Source organism: Salvia hispanica, chromosome 5 (assembly GCF_023119035.1).
Source record: "Salvia hispanica cultivar TCC Black 2014 chromosome 5, UniMelb_Shisp_WGS_1.0, whole genome shotgun sequence".
Lineage (NCBI taxonomy): Eukaryota > Viridiplantae > Streptophyta > Magnoliopsida > Lamiales > Lamiaceae > Salvia > Salvia hispanica.
In genome coordinates, this window is record NC_062969.1 from 37,067,876 (window position 1) to 37,085,073 (window position 17,198).

The 17,198-nt window shown below is 38.4% G+C and overlaps 1 protein-coding gene across 5 annotated transcripts; it reads left to right on the forward strand.

The window, feature by feature from the left end:
* The first annotated feature begins 9,048 nt into the window (after positions 1–9,048).
* On the forward strand, positions 9,049–15,624 carry LOC125191183. Of its 5 annotated transcripts, none has more exons than XM_048088678.1 (14): positions 9,049–9,191; positions 9,869–10,011; positions 10,854–10,935; positions 11,053–11,156; positions 11,829–11,955; positions 12,027–12,121; positions 12,549–12,672; positions 13,061–13,141; positions 13,317–13,415; positions 13,490–13,675; positions 14,401–14,535; positions 14,753–14,818; positions 14,906–15,037; positions 15,251–15,624. In XM_048088678.1, exons 2-14 carry the CDS (start codon positions 9,971–9,973, stop codon positions 15,464–15,466), a joined length of 1,488 nt encoding a protein of 495 aa, XP_047944635.1. In that variant the 5' UTR covers positions 9,049–9,191; positions 9,869–9,970; the 3' UTR covers positions 15,467–15,624. The 5 variants fall into 5 exon arrangements, with proteins under 5 accessions (XP_047944635.1, XP_047944636.1, XP_047944637.1 ...); XM_048088679.1 differs by lacking the exon at positions 9,049–9,191 and adding an exon at positions 9,412–9,717; XM_048088680.1 differs by lacking the exon at positions 9,049–9,191 and adding an exon at positions 9,412–9,687.
* Positions 15,625–17,198: the final 1,574 nt, after the last annotated feature.

The window sequence follows — 17,198 nt, forward strand, 5'->3', positions numbered from 1 at the left end:
TTGCACACTGGGATGGTTATGTGCATAATTGTGTTCAAGATTACTATTGTTAGTACTTGAATTTGTGTGCAATGATATCTCTCATGTATTCAAATGCATTGACTTTTTAAACTTGTATGTTTGAAAACAGAGCATATTTTATAATACTAGTACAAACCAATTTGGTAGTCGATATGAAATGATGATGGTTATAGAGGTGATTAACAAATGAAAGCCATGTGCGTGGTTGGTAGTGATATCAGCTTTTAGATGTCGGTTCAATGACAATGTCTATGTCAATTAGTAGCGAAAGATTAATAATGCTCCACCCATGGTAATGGCAATGTCCCTATTTTGAGGCCATCCTTTAATGGTATTTATGGTTTCTATATTTTAATAGTACGACATATGATCATTATTTAATATATTAAGAAATAAGGTAGTGATAAAATGCAAACTTATATATTGTATAAATTTAAAATTCTTCAACACAGTTTCAATACAATATCAACACAATGTAAAATTTCAAGATTTTAACGTCAACACAGTATCAACACAACATCAATTAGTAACTACCGTTGAAATTCAGTTGACATTTTCCTGTTGATATATTTTTGTGATCTGTTGACATTTTTCAATGGTCAAGATCATAGTTTTGAGTTTATAAAATATTTAGAGTTTTCATTTGATCACGTCCCTTAAGAAATAAATATATGATTAATCGATAATTATTTAACGGATCGGAGTTAATGTTTTAGTCGGTCAAACTAATTCGATTTGTTTAACTATTAAATGACATAATAAGTGATTTATAGAATTATTTTTCTCTTTGAAACCATATATTTACATGGGCTGATGGATATACAGAACGTAATTGTTGCTTTGGTATGAAATTCTCTTTCGTCTTATAATAGATGTTACACTTGGGTGATGTCACGAGAATTTAGTAATTATTAGTATTCTTTTCGTCCTAAATGAATATGCATTTTGGGTTTAACACGAGTTTTAATATAAAATTTGTCAAGTAAAAAAGAGGAAAAGAGAAAAAGTAAATAAAGTATTGTTTGTGGAGAATAAATCTCACCTTATTAGAGAGAAAATAATTTAAAATTAGAAATAACATATTCTTATGGGACGGACTAAAAATGAAACAATATATATTCTTCTTGTGGATGAAGGGAGTATTATTTTGTGTGTTGATTGGAGAGAGAAAATCTATTTTTATATATTAATATGAGAGAGAACTTTTTTCAAAAAAATAAAATATAACATCTTTTGTGAGACAAACTAAAAAGAAAAGTGTGACATCTATTTTGAAATGGACGAAGTGCTTAATTTGCATTATTCATTATTTTATTTTTAAATTGAATTGTAAAACAATATGTATAACAATAAATGACTTCATTAAAATTATAAATACTTAAACATGACTTTGAGTCAGCAATTTCCCCTTTAAAATGCCAATAAATTATCAAATGAATTTCCCCTTTAAAATGACAATAAATTCTCAAATGAATTAGTCAATGAGACCGCCGACCGGCATTCTGAATTTGTGACATTCTAAATATTGATCAAGCCGTTCCATTCTCCTAGATGCTCACTGATTAGCAAAATAATTAGTTAAGAGCATCTCCAATCCAATGGCTTTAGATCAGTCACTCTCTCTCCCTGCCACGTTATCAGCACTGAAATTCCACCTGCCACATCATCATTTTAAGCAAATAGGCTAGCCGCAATAAAAATAATTAAAAAACAACTAAATTTACGGAATTAAATTTACGATAAATTACGAAATTAAATTTACGAGACATATTAATTTCATTTAAAAAAAAGTACATTCATTAAAAAAAATTACATAATAAAGAAAAAAACTATCGCCGTGCAGTCTTCCATGCCCACAACTCTTCAATTAAATCCTTTTGGAGTTGAATATGAGCATTCACTTGGCGCATGTCAACATGTTCCTGGAGGCGGCCGGCTTCATCGTGAGGTACCCCACGTCGTACGTTAGGGGTGGCCATTCCGTGGCTTGGACCGGCTGCATCGCATCGTCATTGGCCCAATTAGTCAGTTGTATGCCTTCGTCTTCGACGATCATGTTGTGCAAGATAATGCATGCGTACATTATATCAGCAATGCAACCGACATCCCACAAACGCGTTGGACCTTTAATTGCCACCCATCGAGACTGGAGCACACCAAATGCGCGCTCCACGTCCTTGCGCGCCGACTCCTGCCATTCCGCAAAGTAGGCCTTCTTGTCATTATTTGAGTGCCTGATCGTCTTCACAGAGACGGGCCATCTAGGGTATATCCCATCCGCCAAGTAGTAGCTCATATCATGCCGGTTGCCGTTGGCCACAAATGAGACGGCCGGACCGATGCCCTGACATTGCTCGTTGAAGAGGGGCGACGAGTTGAGGACGTTGAGGTTGTTGTTCAACCCGGATACCCCAAAATACACATGCCAGATCCATAGCCGGTAATCAGCTACGGCCTCGAGGATCATCGTGGGATTCTTTCCCTTGTAGCCGGTCGTGTAGGCCCCTTCTAGGCAGTCAGACAGTTCTTCCACTCCCAATGCACACAATCTATGCTGCCTAACATCCCGGGGAACCCATGCTTGCTCCCCGTGCATCTGCATCAGATCCTGACAATCTTGGGGGTAGGGCTTCGAAGGTACTGATCATGGAAAAGTGCAATCACGCCCTGGCAGAAATACATCGGACATTCCGAGAGTGTCGACTCACCGATGTGGAGGTACTCATCCCACATGTATGCCGCGCCTCCGTAGGCCAACTGCCTGATTGTCGTTGTGCACTTTTGAATAGGGGTGTGGTATCATCGTGGGATTCTTTCCCTTGTAGCCGGTCGTGTAGGCCTCCTTCTAGTGCGCTGACAAGGCTTCTTCCACTCCCAATGCACACAATCTATGTCTGCCTAACATCCCGGGGAACCCATGCTTCGCTCCCCGTGCATCTGCATCAGATCCTGACAATCTTGGGGGTAGGGCTTCGAAGGTACTGATCATGGAAAAGTGCAATCACGCCCTGACAGAAATACATCAGACATTCCAGGGCTGTCGACTCACCGATGTGGAGGTACTCATCCCACATGTCTGCCGCGCCTCCGTAGGCCAACTGCCTGATTGTCGTTGTGCACTTTTGAATAGGGGCGTGGTCGGGTCTGCCAGCCGCATCGCGCCTGAAGCGAAAACACAGATATCGCTCGCTCCAAAGCGTCAACGATACGCATAAACAGCTTCCCTGCGCATTCTAAAACGCCGCCTGAACAGGTTGGCCCCAAACCGCGGGTTCTCTGAGAAGTAGTCGTCATATAGCCGCTAATGTGCAGCTACGTGATCCCGATCAATCACTGCTCGGTGGTGGACAACGGGTCGAGGGCGAGGTACCGCCGACTGCAATGCCCTTTGCATGTACCGCTCTATCTCGCGGTTCATGTGGGCCTCCAATGCCTCGTTCATTCGCCGTTCGTACTCCTCAGCATCCTCACCACTACCACTACTACCACCACTACTACCACCCGCGTTACTCATTTCGCGTTGCTGCTCTTGTACATAAATTTAGATTGAGTGAAAACTCGTTAAAACAAGTGGTGCAAATGAAAATGATGTGAAAATCGCGAATATATAGTGTTTCAAAAATTAAAAAATAAAAAATAATAAAAAATTGCGCTGGCCGATCGCTCGCCGATCGCCAGCCTGCAATGGCAGCCAGCGCATCGGCGAGCGCCTTCAAATCGGCGTGCGCTCGCCGAATGGCTAGCCGATTCGGCGCTCGCCGGTCGCAGTAGTTCGGCTAGGCGACTGACTAGCGTCGCGAATCGGCTAGCCGGTGGGCTATCTGCTATTGGAGATGCTCTAAACTCTTTGAGACGGTCGATGAATGCCTAGTCTAGAACAAAAAAAAATATGCCTTACGTACGATGCACCATTCTTATTCCATTAATACATTTTTTGGTATTATGGTGATTATTAATATGCTGTAAAAACGAACGGCTAAATTAATAATCCAATTTCTAAGTTGATGATAGACCTTCGCTGGTCTATCGCCAAAAATCAAAGAGCACACGAAAGATAGAAGGTGAACTGAATGGTAAAAACCCTAGTTGAGGTTCTAGGGTGCGTTTTCAAGCCAAGAAGAATGAGAATAAATTTATGTTTATTTCTCAATAATCATTATGCTAAACAAATAACTAATTTATAGCAATCTAAATGACTCAATAACATAAAACTAATAAGATAAGAGATTTGGATTTGTGATCTTAATTGATACACAAAATACTTGAATTAAGATGAGAGATATCTTGTGATTTGGCATGGTGTCATCATTGGGCTAGGCTACTACATCACTTGTTGGGCTGGACTCGCTCGAGGTTGTTGTCGACGGGCTGATAGGATGGGCTTGGTAAGATGGACTCGAGCTACTGATAGGGTCCGAGTCCCTATCCACTCCCCTACCGTTGAAAACCACCTTGCCCTCAAGGTGGAAGTCAAAATAACTATGAAGAATCGTAGAATTTGAGTGATCATATAATCTTCCCCATTCTCACTCACATCTGATTGAGATGATGGCTGCATTCTTTCCTTAAACCAAAATGCTTCTAGCCCTAACACCTTAGTGTCTGGACAGTCATCTAAACGGTACTCCGTCGATGCTGCAGTCACGCCACGATCAACCTTTGCCCCCATGGAAGGCCACCATCCGGGTAGAAATGACATTGTAAAATGAAAGTTTGTTATGTGAAACACCAGAAAGTGTCCCTCCTCGTCTATTTCCAAGTCCCCAATCATATACGTAACTTTATTCCCTGTTCTTTTCTCTACCACCAAAACCAATTGTTCACACAGCTAAGCCAGCTACTGGATTTGTGCAGCGCAAATACCCAGCCGGATACCCTGTTCGCAATATGCAACATTCCACTTGCCGTGATCTAGAACCATAAAAATTGCAACGGGACTCATAGAACGAACTCTCACGTCAAAGGCTCCCAGATCAAATACTTGAACCCCTATGTCTCCACCAAATCGAAGAGTAGCACAACTCCATCCGCCATTAAGAAATTTTGGCATCTCCAAAAAATCTCTACTGCAACAATGTTTAAGCCCTTCATTATCACACACCACCAGATCATTTATTCCATTTTCAACCTTAAGTCCCTTGGCACCATCAAAGCACACATCAAGTACATTAAACTCCAACACTTGCTTCTCAACAAATAGTGTATTTGCGACCAAATTTCTAATGTTCCCACAAAATATGTTACACTCACAAGAAGAAACGTTAGTGGAAATAGAATCATCGAAATCCACCGCACCAACATCGAACTTAGTTTTCCACACACCCTTGGAAAGCATCACCAAGCGCCTAGCATCCACCACCGTCGAACTTAATTTTCCCACAAGCTCGTCATTTGCATCAGCCTCTTTTGCCTCATCAAACTCATAAGCAACAATATGAGAAGCATCTTCACTTTTATCATGGATCTTTTCCAATCAGACATAAATCACTCAAGGCTGACAAACCCATACCCGTTTCATCAACACTAAATACTTTCATCGGTGAACAACTCTCCATGTGAACGGGCGTGGCCCTCATAGCGTCCTGCCCTCCGCCATATTCCTTACAAAAATACACCTCCTCATCTTTGATCGAATGACACCTCATTGGGACCGAAACACCCCTCAAGGAAGTGAATTCCTTGCTGCATGCTTTGCACGAACTTGTGGACTTTGCAGTAAGGTCGTGACTGGGATATGATGTCCGCCAAGATGTCGTTCGATTCGCCCTTGGTTCACAGCCATTGCTGCTCTGATCACCACCTCCCAAGTTATCCACGGTGAGCTTTACCTCTCCGATGATAACACTGTTGGATTGGTGGATGCAGTTCTCCGTGAGCTGATGATAATCCACTACATTCTGCTCCATTGTGATCCCAGCTGCTGCCTTAATAGCTTTTGGAGATGATATCGTCACGAAACCTCCATTACAACTTTCAGTAGTATTTTCCTCCTCAACGTACTTCATAGGAATTCCACTTTGTGAATCGATAGCTCCAACTGCATAGTCAACCGATGTAGGAAGATTGGACCTGTTGATGGAACTTTCTGCAACTTCGACCCTTTTGGTATATCCGAGAGGTGAAGGAGGATGATCAACAGTTATAACACTTAAGTTGATCAAATGAGAATTATTAAATTCATTAGCCACCATTGAATGATCAACAACGCCTCCTTCCTTTAAATTTTTCGCTATTCCGCCACTTTTTGCTTTTATATCCTCAAAATTCATACCTGGCAATTCCAAATGACGTTTTCCGTGTGCAGATACTGCCCCTTCTTTTCCATGTTCATTCCTGTTAAGCCTTTTGGCAATGATTTGCTTATTGACACTCTCCATTGGAACATCAACTAAATTAGCATCCAAATATCCATTGTTATGGACGACGTCACTGGTAACATCCTCCTCAGTTAATTCAAGAGCAAAGCGGTGATAGACTGCCAATAGAAAATCGTCCCAACCCTTTCCAACATTATTATCCGTCCAGTATGCCATCCAATCTAATGCCGGAGGATCGAACAAGTATTGAGTAAGGTACAGCCGATCAGATAGAGGTGTATAGAGGTTGTTGTAATAATTCTGCATATTACGAATCCACTCGGTTGCATTCTCTCCGTCGAAACGAGGAGGATCGACTCTTAGGCATGGCAAGGCTGCCGGTGCTACTCCGGGCGGTGCCTGCGTAAGCGACGGTGGTAGTTTCCATCCCCGTTCCATGGTCGCCGTCGGGGGAGGGTCGGGCGGCTCCTTCGTTGCCCTAAAGTCGGCTGCTGCAAGTTTGGCCAAGGCTTCCTCTAGCCTCCGATTCAGCGCATCATGTTCCCGTGCAAAGGACTCCCGCTCAAGCCTGTGTGCCAAGAACCTCTCGTCCTGGTTGGCGAATTGGAAGTTCATATCGAACATCTGACTGACGTCGTAGAGAAAATATGTGATGGGAGAAGAGTAGATGAACGGAAGATGAACGGAACGGTAAAAACCCTAGTTGAGGTTCTAGGGTGCGTTTTCACGCCAAGAAGAATGAGAATAAATTTATGTTTATTTCTCAATAATCATTATGCTAAACAAATAACTAATTTATAGCAATCTAAATGACTCAATAACATAAAGCTAATAAGATAAGAGATTTGGATATGTGATCTTAATTGATACACAAAATCCTTGAATTAAGATGAGAGATATCTTGTGATTTGGCATGGTGTCATCATTGGGTTGCTGCGTCATTTGTTGGGCTGGACTCGCTCGAGGTTGTTGTTGACGGGCTGATAGGATGGGCTTGGTAAGATGGACTCGAGCTACTGATAGGGTCCGAGTCCCTATCAGTTGATTGGTTAAAGGCAAATTATAAGGAGTAAGTATTATTTTTAATTTTCGTATCATTGAATTGGCTGACACCTAGTGATCTTAGTTTTGCTTTCACTTTTCAGCACTGTGATTTTATTTTGCAGCAAATTGCACAATTCTTCTGCGCTCATTTTATTTGAGTGACGTCTATAGATAAACAGAAAACCTTTGGGTCTGTTTAAGGGAATCTATTAGGTTAAATCCATTGTTTCATCATTAAAATTTTTAATATCATGTGAATACGTCAACAAATGTATATTGGAATAAACTCATTTAGTTCCTATGACAATGTCCTAGTAACTTTTAACAACCTGCCCCCCTCACAATGGAAAATTGAAAATGACAAGAAATGAAAGAAAGAGATAATATGAACAGTATGCAGAGATGAAATAAGTTGGGTTTGCTGATCTGTCCCCTTCAGTGCTGAAAAGGGTCACGTAAGTTGGGTGTGGTTCCCACTTGATTAGGCATTACAGATCACTTTGATTGGACATTCGCATTGCTTTAGCTCAAGGGAATTAACTGCATTCCCCTTTAACCCCCTTGTTTCTTTCACTAGTCTTGCTATGTCCTAGTATAAGCACAAGTTACATATATAACTCTAAAAAAATAAAAAAATTATAAAAAATTATAAATATATAATCACAATATTATGCACTTTCCATGTACTATATATGTATCTAATATTTTAATTAAATTCATAAATAAACCTATTTTTTTGTCAAATAAACAAGAATTTGGTTGTACAAAATTTGGTGACATAGATTTATTGTATAGTATATATATATAATTTTCAAATAATAAGATAGATACCACTAAAATTGTGCTACTTATTAAACTATGTTTATCATTTTGTCTTTACTTTTGTTTTTCATGCTCAGCATCAAATGATTGGGATCATTAGTATTGGAGTACTACTATTAACTTAATACACCCATGGATGTGGCTGCATGTGGTGATGGAAACGATTCCTCTGACCACTGGGAACAAATTATTTAAGACAATTAGGCTCGTGACTAACTTAATTAGAGCCTGCTTTATTGGATTAACTTTCAATTTTAGTAGAAATAGTAACCCCTTCGAACTTCATTGATCTGAATTTGTCATTTCTGATTTTTCATTACTCATTTTGTGAAAACGCCGGTAATGATTGAAAATAAATTGCGAACCTAAGCAAAGAGTAGTTGTAACGTTAAAATCCTGTTTTGCTGTCTGGGAACATACTTACTCGTAATTCGTATCATTATTTTGGAGATATATTAAAATAATATATCGCATCATTTATTAATGTGATGTGAGGAAAAGAATGGGCAATAGGTAAATGCTACGTTGACCGACGTTGGCACCAACATTTCAATTTTAGTTTGACACACCTGATAGCATAGTAGATAGCATCAGCCCTAATTTAATTTGGAAAATTTAAACGATGGATTCCGTAGCAAATGTTTAAATAAAAAATAGATCCATTCCAATCTAGTCGTAATAGAATCTCTGAAAATGCAAAAATCACATAAGAATATTATTTGAGCTAGCATCCAATTTTATTGCTAAGCGAGCCAAGTTGGATTAGACGAAATGGGAAAGGAAAATTAACAATATCATGCATACACTATGGCCAATGTTTATACTAAGATTTTATGTGAAAAAAATGCAATTCCAAGAAATAAAAATAAAGATATCAGGTGCTGGGAAATTGTGGGCCGTAGCTGTAACGTCGTTACTTTTTCAGAATAACAAAGCAGCCAGCGTTCACACTACCTCCATCGCCACCGTCCCCGCCGCTGCCTGCAGGTGAATTTTCCGATCTCCTAAACCAAATATCTTATGTTTGCAGCTGTGTTTCTATCTCTGACCTCAAACCATCTCACTTGCTCACATAGATTGGGTGGCTCTCTCTCTCTCTCACCATTTCTCTATCATACACTTAACATCCAACTAACATTTTCATACTTAATACGGAACAAAGATAAAGTCCTTTTCTTCTCTTTTCCTTTTCCTCAGGGTTCCTTTTTTCAAATTTTCAGTTCGGAAGCTGCAAAATTTTGTGTGCTCGCTGCTCACTAGGGTTCCCCCTTTTCACTTTGTTGTCACATTCTTCGCATTTATCCAAACTCGTAGCTTTATACTGTGAATTTACCTTCCAAGATCTGTTTGTGTTGGAATTCGACTTTTTTTTTATGGGCAGTGCTTCAATTGATTAGCTGCATTTCTTTGATTCCATCTACCATTGACTGACGCATGTGATTCAGATATAACAGGAGCTCAGCACCGTAGTAGTAGGAAAATGGTTAAGGCATTCAACTTTTTGTAATTATCCGTGAGTTGTGTGTAGTGCAAGATTTGTACTCGTTTTCTAAAACTTTCTTATCTGGATTTGGTTTTCTGATACTAGGATATTTGAGGAGAGATTAATTTTTATGAAAATCAGCTCCCAAAACCTCTCTGAAAAGTTTTCCTCAAATGCGCAGATTTCACGTGTAAAGTGAGAAGAAGTAGGTTAGCTGCTTATGCCATGGGTGGAAAATGAATCTCTTCAATTGGAATTGGCTGCGTGAGTTGTTCTGCTCAAGATGATCGACCAATTTATTAATTTTGTCATTAGGCCGCCCAGGTATGTGAAGCTCATTCACTTTGCTCCTTTATTTTTTCTCAACTTCTACTTCCATTTTACAGCATAATCAAGATCTCTTTTGACCTTTGGGTTTTTGAATTGTATGAAAGTATTGATATTGTAGTTGAAATGGAGTAAATATTATCTCTGCAATCCCAAATTTCTAAGCTTATGTACTTTCTACAGTTGAAGCAAAGTAATCGTATTACGTATAGCCGAGCTTGAATGCAAAATAAATATTTGCTCCACTGAAAGGGTTATATTGCTTGGTTGAAGATGATATAGTCGTTTTAACCGTCTCCTCATAATTGATTAGTAAAAGAGCTAGAAAAGGGATATGTGTTTGTTCCGTTTAAGGTAATATAGAAAACAGAAGAATTAACATGGAAAATGTGCAAGGCCATGGGATTGATTCCATAGACTAGATACTATCTATTCAATGCAGACTACTAATTCCATGTTCACTTGTTTTATTCGTTAAGTACATCCCAGGATCAGCGTATTTTGGGCCTATTGATATTTTTTCACTTCTGACCTGGGATGCTTCGGATGCATCACCATATTCAGGATAACCATAATTAAAATTCTTTGCTACACATGCATACCTTCCTTTTATGTTTTAACAGTTTGGACTTTTTAATGGCCTTTATAAATGGTCATTTTAATCTTTCTTCCACTCCTTTTTATGATTGTCATTATGCTTTATATGACAGTATATCATGTCACTTGCATGTGTCCCTGTATTTTTTAATTTTGTTTTCATACATTTTGATTTACCATTAAAAGAGGAAGTTGCTACCATTATTGTTTTAATTTACCATCTCAAATTGCTATGCGAACAGGGCGCATTACAACCCAGATCAATATCTATGGGAAAAGGATTTTACTCTGGCAGGAAGGAAGTACAATAGAGAAGATGTTGAGGCAAGTATGGGCATCAGTTACTAAAATCTTCTCTCCTACACTGAATTAATGGATGCTTGCTGTGCATTTCTTGACTTGAATTGTACTTAGTGTCTGAAAGTTTAGTTAACTTTGCAGCTTAGTAATGAAAGGGGTCATACCTTAAAATGTAGCCATTATGCTCCTTCACAAGTCCCAGATGGTTCGCCTCTCCCTTGTGTTATATATTGCCATGGAAACAGGTACAGTCTTCTTTTTTAGAAACTTATTATGTTAGATGTTGCTTTAGCGTATTTATGAACTAGTTTCTTTCCTCACTTATCTTCTGCGGATAACTATATTAATTTGTTTTGGTTTGAGGATAAAAAGTATGAGACAATCATTCATTGGTAGGGTATAATATGAACTCCATTTGGATGTTTGATTTTACTACACAGCCCTGATTGTCTGCGGAATCAAATCTTCACTTATCAATATCTAGCTTCTTTTAAGGAATCAAAATGTTCGAAAACATAACCACTTTACTTATTAAGAATGACTAACTACAAACCAAAACATCAATAGAATAACTTCTGAATTATTTTCACCTCTAAAATTGCCAAAATATCCCAAGGAATTGCACAATTTGCCAATTCTTTTAATATTATAAATGTAGCCATGATTGATAATTCAGACAATTAAGTGCAATGTTGGCCAATTCTTGCACTGGAAAATCAGCTGCTAATGCCAAATGTCGTGGAAGATGCGTGCACATGCACGGACACACATTTCAAATAGTTATTCCCAACTATTTAGTAAACTGACCAAACCAAAAATTGCGCTATTCCCAAATTTACGTGGATAAGGAGGATGGAGAGGGAGAGCTTTCAATTATGATGTGGTGAAAACTTATTAGTTTTTTTCTTCTTGTGCAGTGGATGTCGGGCAGATGCAAATGAAGCAGCTGTAGTTCTTTTGCCTTCAAATATCACGGTGTTCACCCTTGATTTTTCAGGTTCTGGATTGTCTGATGGGGATTACGTTAGTCTTGGTTGGCATGAGGTACCTTTACTTTATCATCTTTTTTCTTCTCTACTCCATGACTGAAGTAAAAGCCCCTGCCTCAATTTCAGAAAAATGACCTCAAGGTTGTGATATCGTATTTGCGGAGCAATGAGAAAGTTTCTCGCATTGGCCTTTGGGGGAGATCAATGGGTGCAGTTACAAGGTTGGTGATTCATGATTTGATTATATCACTGCCTAGAAGTCAGATTTATTGGGCGAACAAATCCATCTCTCGCCTAACCTGTACATGTTTGTACTTGTTTGCACAACAATTTTTTTTGTGACAATCTCAAGTTTTTTCTCGATTAAGTAGTTATTTAGACAATTGTTTTTCATAATGATGTAATGTTCAGGATAGATCAATTGGGGTATTTTACTAGAGTAAAGTAGTAGATCTCTGTGTAGCTCATTTTTTGCTTTTAATTCTTGTTCTTGACTTCTGATTATCGTCTCAGGTTGGTGTTGTTTTGAACTAGATAATTTTAGTAGGAATTTACTTTTGTCAGATAACTTTGTTATGATTTTGTTTACGGTTCAGATATTTAATTCTTATCACTTATTTATATAGCCTTTTATCAAATGTACTGTAGCCTTCTTTATGGAGCAGAAGACCCTTCTATAGCTGGAATGGTGCTGGACAGTGCCTTCTCTAATTTGTTCAATCTGATGCTGGAACTTGCAGATGTGTACAAAATCCGGCTTCCCAAATTCACAGTATGTACTTCTGTTAAAATTGTTTGCAATTAGTTTCCTCACTGCCTATGTAATTTGTATGTATGTCAGGAAGTATGGTCTTTTGCTTTAAAAAAAATTCCCTTTTTTATTACCTTGGGAATTTGGATGTTTCCAGTTCAAACTTCTCAATTGTGTATATTAACATGTGATGTTTGTGTTGTAACAACAATCGACTCCTGTAATTCCTTGGTATAGGAGTTAGCAACCATACTTGATTATATTTTGTTATTTTTGGACAACCAGGACTGTGTAACTGATCGCCTGTGTCAGAGGCAGTTTTAGCCGTCTAAAGTTCTGGAATTTTGTAAATTATGTGTTGATACCACCTGATTAGTATTACTTCCTTGTCTCCCCATTTCAAATACAGGTCAAGATGGCTCTTCAGTACATGCGACGAGTAATACAGAAGAAAGCCAAATTTGATATCACACGACTTGATTGCATACAGGTCTTCACTTATCTTTAAGTGTAGTGAGGTTGTCATTTTTTTTGTCTTACCCTTGTTCTATACTCTCCGAGAAATCTTGTTCTTAGAGATATGTACTCCAGCAATATTTATTGTGAGACGTGTGGATCTATGATATAGTTTTGCTGCTAATGCATTATATTATCGAAACTTGCAGGTTGCTCCCAAGACATTTATTCCTGCTCTGTTTGGGCATGCGAAAGATGACAAATTTGTCCAATCTCAGCATTCTGATGCTATCTATAATTCATATGCGGTACAGACACATTCTCTAAATCTTTATCTTTTATATTTTACCATTCTATGTAGTAAGTTTTTGGTTTTTTACAGGGTGATAAAAATATTATCAAATTTGATGGTGACCACAACTCATCGCGGCCTCAATTTTATTATGATTCTGTGTCAATTTTTTTCTATAATGTCCTCCATCCTCCTCATCCTCCATCTTCATATTCAACAAAGATTGAGAAATACTATGATCTGGGAGACGTTAAAGTTGGTGCTGGTGTGGAAGAGGTAGCTCCTGGACACATATTCTTAGGATTATTTCTTTTACTTAGTACATGTCGATTTTATGCTAAAAGTTGCAAAATTAATGTTTGCGTCCATGCTTACTGTGGAACTTTCATCTTACTTTTTGATTTATATTCGTACCAAAATTTCAAGATGATATGGTTTAGATACGTTGTGTGTGTGTATTTGTGTGTTCAGATCTGTGTATATATACATACTTCTGTGCTATCCATTGTTGTCTTAAAGACGTGGTGTGTGTTTGCAGATCTGTGTATATGTACATAATTCTTTGTTTATCCCTTGCATTATGATGTTGCAGATTCATTAATGACATCGTTATATACCCCACAAATACGAACAGGAAAGGCCAGTGATTGCTGTAATCCTGTGATATTTAACGGGGAACTGATGAGATGACTAATTTGGATAAGGACCTAAAATATTTCTTTGTGACTGGTGAATCTCTTGCAGAATTCATTCTACCTTGTAGTATAATTCAGATTAGGAACAGCTTTTATGATCTGATACTTGGTAAACTAGTTTAACCCTGTAACAAATATTTCTTCTCAGTTGTTCGTTATTTTGAATTACACGTCCTGAAGTAATGCATCTGTACTGTACAACTTGGTTATAAATGCGTCCTTCTATACTTTGCTTAGCCACTATGCACTGTGCTTTACTCTGATGCTGGTCTTCTGTATGTGGTGATCTAACTGTTTCTTTTTCAGAATATTTTATATGAGATAATAGCTGGGCTTCGCAATGTAAGTGCTGATGCACCTAGCTCTTCTGCTGCACCTCGTAGCATTTCATCTACAAAATCTGTGGGCGAACTGCTCTCTGACATAGCTCCCGTATGTAATGTAAAATCTCTCTCTCTCTCTCTCTCTCTCTCTCAGACACATACACACGATTGGTCTGTCTTTAGAGTTTTAGGAGTGTAAATACAGAACATACATACACTTCTGTTCAGGTTCTGTAAAATGTTAATTTCTTGTCCCCCGGACCTTTTAGATGCTACACAAATTTTTGTTACGATATAAGAGGCTGCATTTCAATTTTATATGATGATTATTACAGGATGCTTTGACTTCTGAGGAAGCCCATCTCAAGATTCTCAACGGCAGTGGCACATCACCTCAAGTGGTACTTGCATCTGAACCTGCTTCAAGTGAAGCATCATTGCACTGAGCTACTTCTCAGAACTAAAGCTCTTGAATTTCAATTTGTTAGGACAAGCAAGCAGGCCAAAATGAAGAGTGTTGCTCCTACACGAGCTCAAACAGAGAAAGTTGGGGAAGATGCTCGTCTCTGGGCAGTGATGATCTACCTTCTATGGAGACAAGCATCAGTAACTCCGACCAGGTGTCTTTTCATACCTCTCCTCTGCTAGTTTTTAAAGCTGTGTTTGCCAAAATCTTCTGTTAGTCCCTCCTCATTCGTGCTTTAGCTCCTGTGGAGATCCTTGAGGTCTGCAAAACCCTATTGATCAAGAAATCATTATAATCACTGACCCTTGAAGCTTACTTGAGTTTGGATCCATTTCTTCGTTTATGCTGACTACTTCAGTTTACACAGACAACTATAAAGGTCCTTGCCACGCCCCTTCGAAATCCAGGACAAAATACATTAGAGTCTCCTAAGGACGATACAAAGAAGAAGAAAAAAAACAAAGCTAATTCGAGCACAAAGAAGCCGAAACGGGAGAAATTTGAAAAGCTGGAGGCTCTGAGCCAGCGCATTCGTCTTTGCATCTTGAAGAGAGTTAATCATAGGAGAAACTGCTCGACGTGACTAACCCTCATTGTAGAATAGGATGTTGATTTGTTAGGCTTCCATACTTTGCTTTGTATTTTCCAAGAAAGAAAAAAACCCAACTCTGATATGTTGCTGGGAGGCTACCCACTTTGCTTATTATTTCATGCAGCTCTCGTCACCATTTTAACCATTCACTTTAAATCCTATTTGTTCTGCAAGTGGAGTTCTGCTTTTTGTTACTTTCATACTCAAAATGGATACAACTACAGAAATCGGTTAATAAAGGAAAGGTGCAGAGCAGATTTTCAAAGTTAGAGCGTCCTTATCCATGCTCTTTGGAAGAGGGCAAGAGCATGGATGTGGATCTGGACGCCATCTCTATTCATTTTTAATTTCATGTTCTTCCGCAAGAGTACAACATTCATCCATGTTCTTCTGCAAGAGCATGCTCAAGGGTCCTACCATTCTATTATTCAATTTAAATACTTCAATTACTAAAAGCATTTCCACAATATTAAAATGCATTAAAAATACCCGATATACTATTACAAATTACTAAAAAATTAAAAATTGCATAATTAAAATCCTAAAAATAAAAAATTAAATTCATAATAAAAAAATTGAAGTATGAATGAGGGATAATTTGATGTAAAGAATGGATGATGGATGTGAATATTCATAGATGATTTTGGGATAATTTTTTTAAAAAAAAATCAATTTTTTTTTAAAAAGGGTAAAAAAGGCTATATTTTTGGAAATCCGAAATTACTTTTTTTTTTCTTTTTTTCCGGATTATTTTTTATTTTTTATGAATTTTTTAAAAAATTAACGAAATAAAAACGAGCCCAATCAGGAGGCGCCACGTAGGCGTGCTCTTCGGCACGGCGGTGCTCTTGCTATCGAGCACGTCCGTGCCGTTGGCAAAAGCACAACAGCGAGCATGGTACTCGCCGTGTCGACGGCACGGCGGCTGCTCTTCCCCAAGAGCACCGTGCGGATGCTCTTATATTAAAGCATCTCAAAGGAAAAAAAATAAATTTAGAATATATATTTCTTATTGACTTTTTTAAAAAGATAAATATAGCTTCTTAAAAGATACTACTCCCTCCGTCCTAGGGTATTAGACTCATATACCATTTTGGGGTGTCCCAACATACTTGACCACTTTCTATTTATGGTAAAAATTACAGAATTTAAGTAACACCCTTATTACAATTAGGATTAAAATAATGTTAATTAATCCAATGTTAATTGAATGGAAATCGGTACCCAACCCACCAACATCATTTCATTTTTTGTCTTCTCTCTCTTCCAGACTCAATCCCTCATTCTCTCTCCACGCCTCTTCCAAAAAAAAAACCCTAGATCTAACATTTTTTGTCAAACTCACGCATCAATGGCTTCCAACGACGAAATATGTGAGCCTAATCCAAGCGATGATAGGTGGGTTAACCCCCAACGCCCCCTTACTCGCTCGCCGTCGTGGTCTGCTGGCAGTGGCAGTGGCGGAGGAAAATCACTCGTCGTGGTGCAAGGAAAGAGGAAAGCTCCGGTTGCCGACGCCACCACCCCTGCCGTAAAGAAGTTCAAGAGCGGTCAGCTGAAATTAAAAGATCTGAAAGTTGTGTTCCATTTATTTTAAATTTAAAAATAAAAATACATCACATCACCTAATCTACTTTATTACCAACTTCATTTACACCACTAAACATCACCTCCTAAAATCCTGTGCCCAAAAGAAGCGAGTCTAATACTCTGGGACGGAGGG

Coding starts and splice junctions, on each gene's coding strand:
- LOC125191183 (XM_048088678.1), top strand. CDS start 9,971: ATGATCGACCAATTTATTAATTTTGTCATTAGGCCGCCCAG. Junction 14,536..14,752: donor ACATAGCTCCCGTATGTAAT/GTAAAATCTCTC, acceptor TGATTATTACAG/GATGCTTTGACTTCTGAGGA. Junction 15,038..15,250: donor GCATCAGTAACTCCGACCAG/GTGTCTTTTCAT, acceptor CAGTTTACACAG/ACAACTATAAAGGTCCTTGC.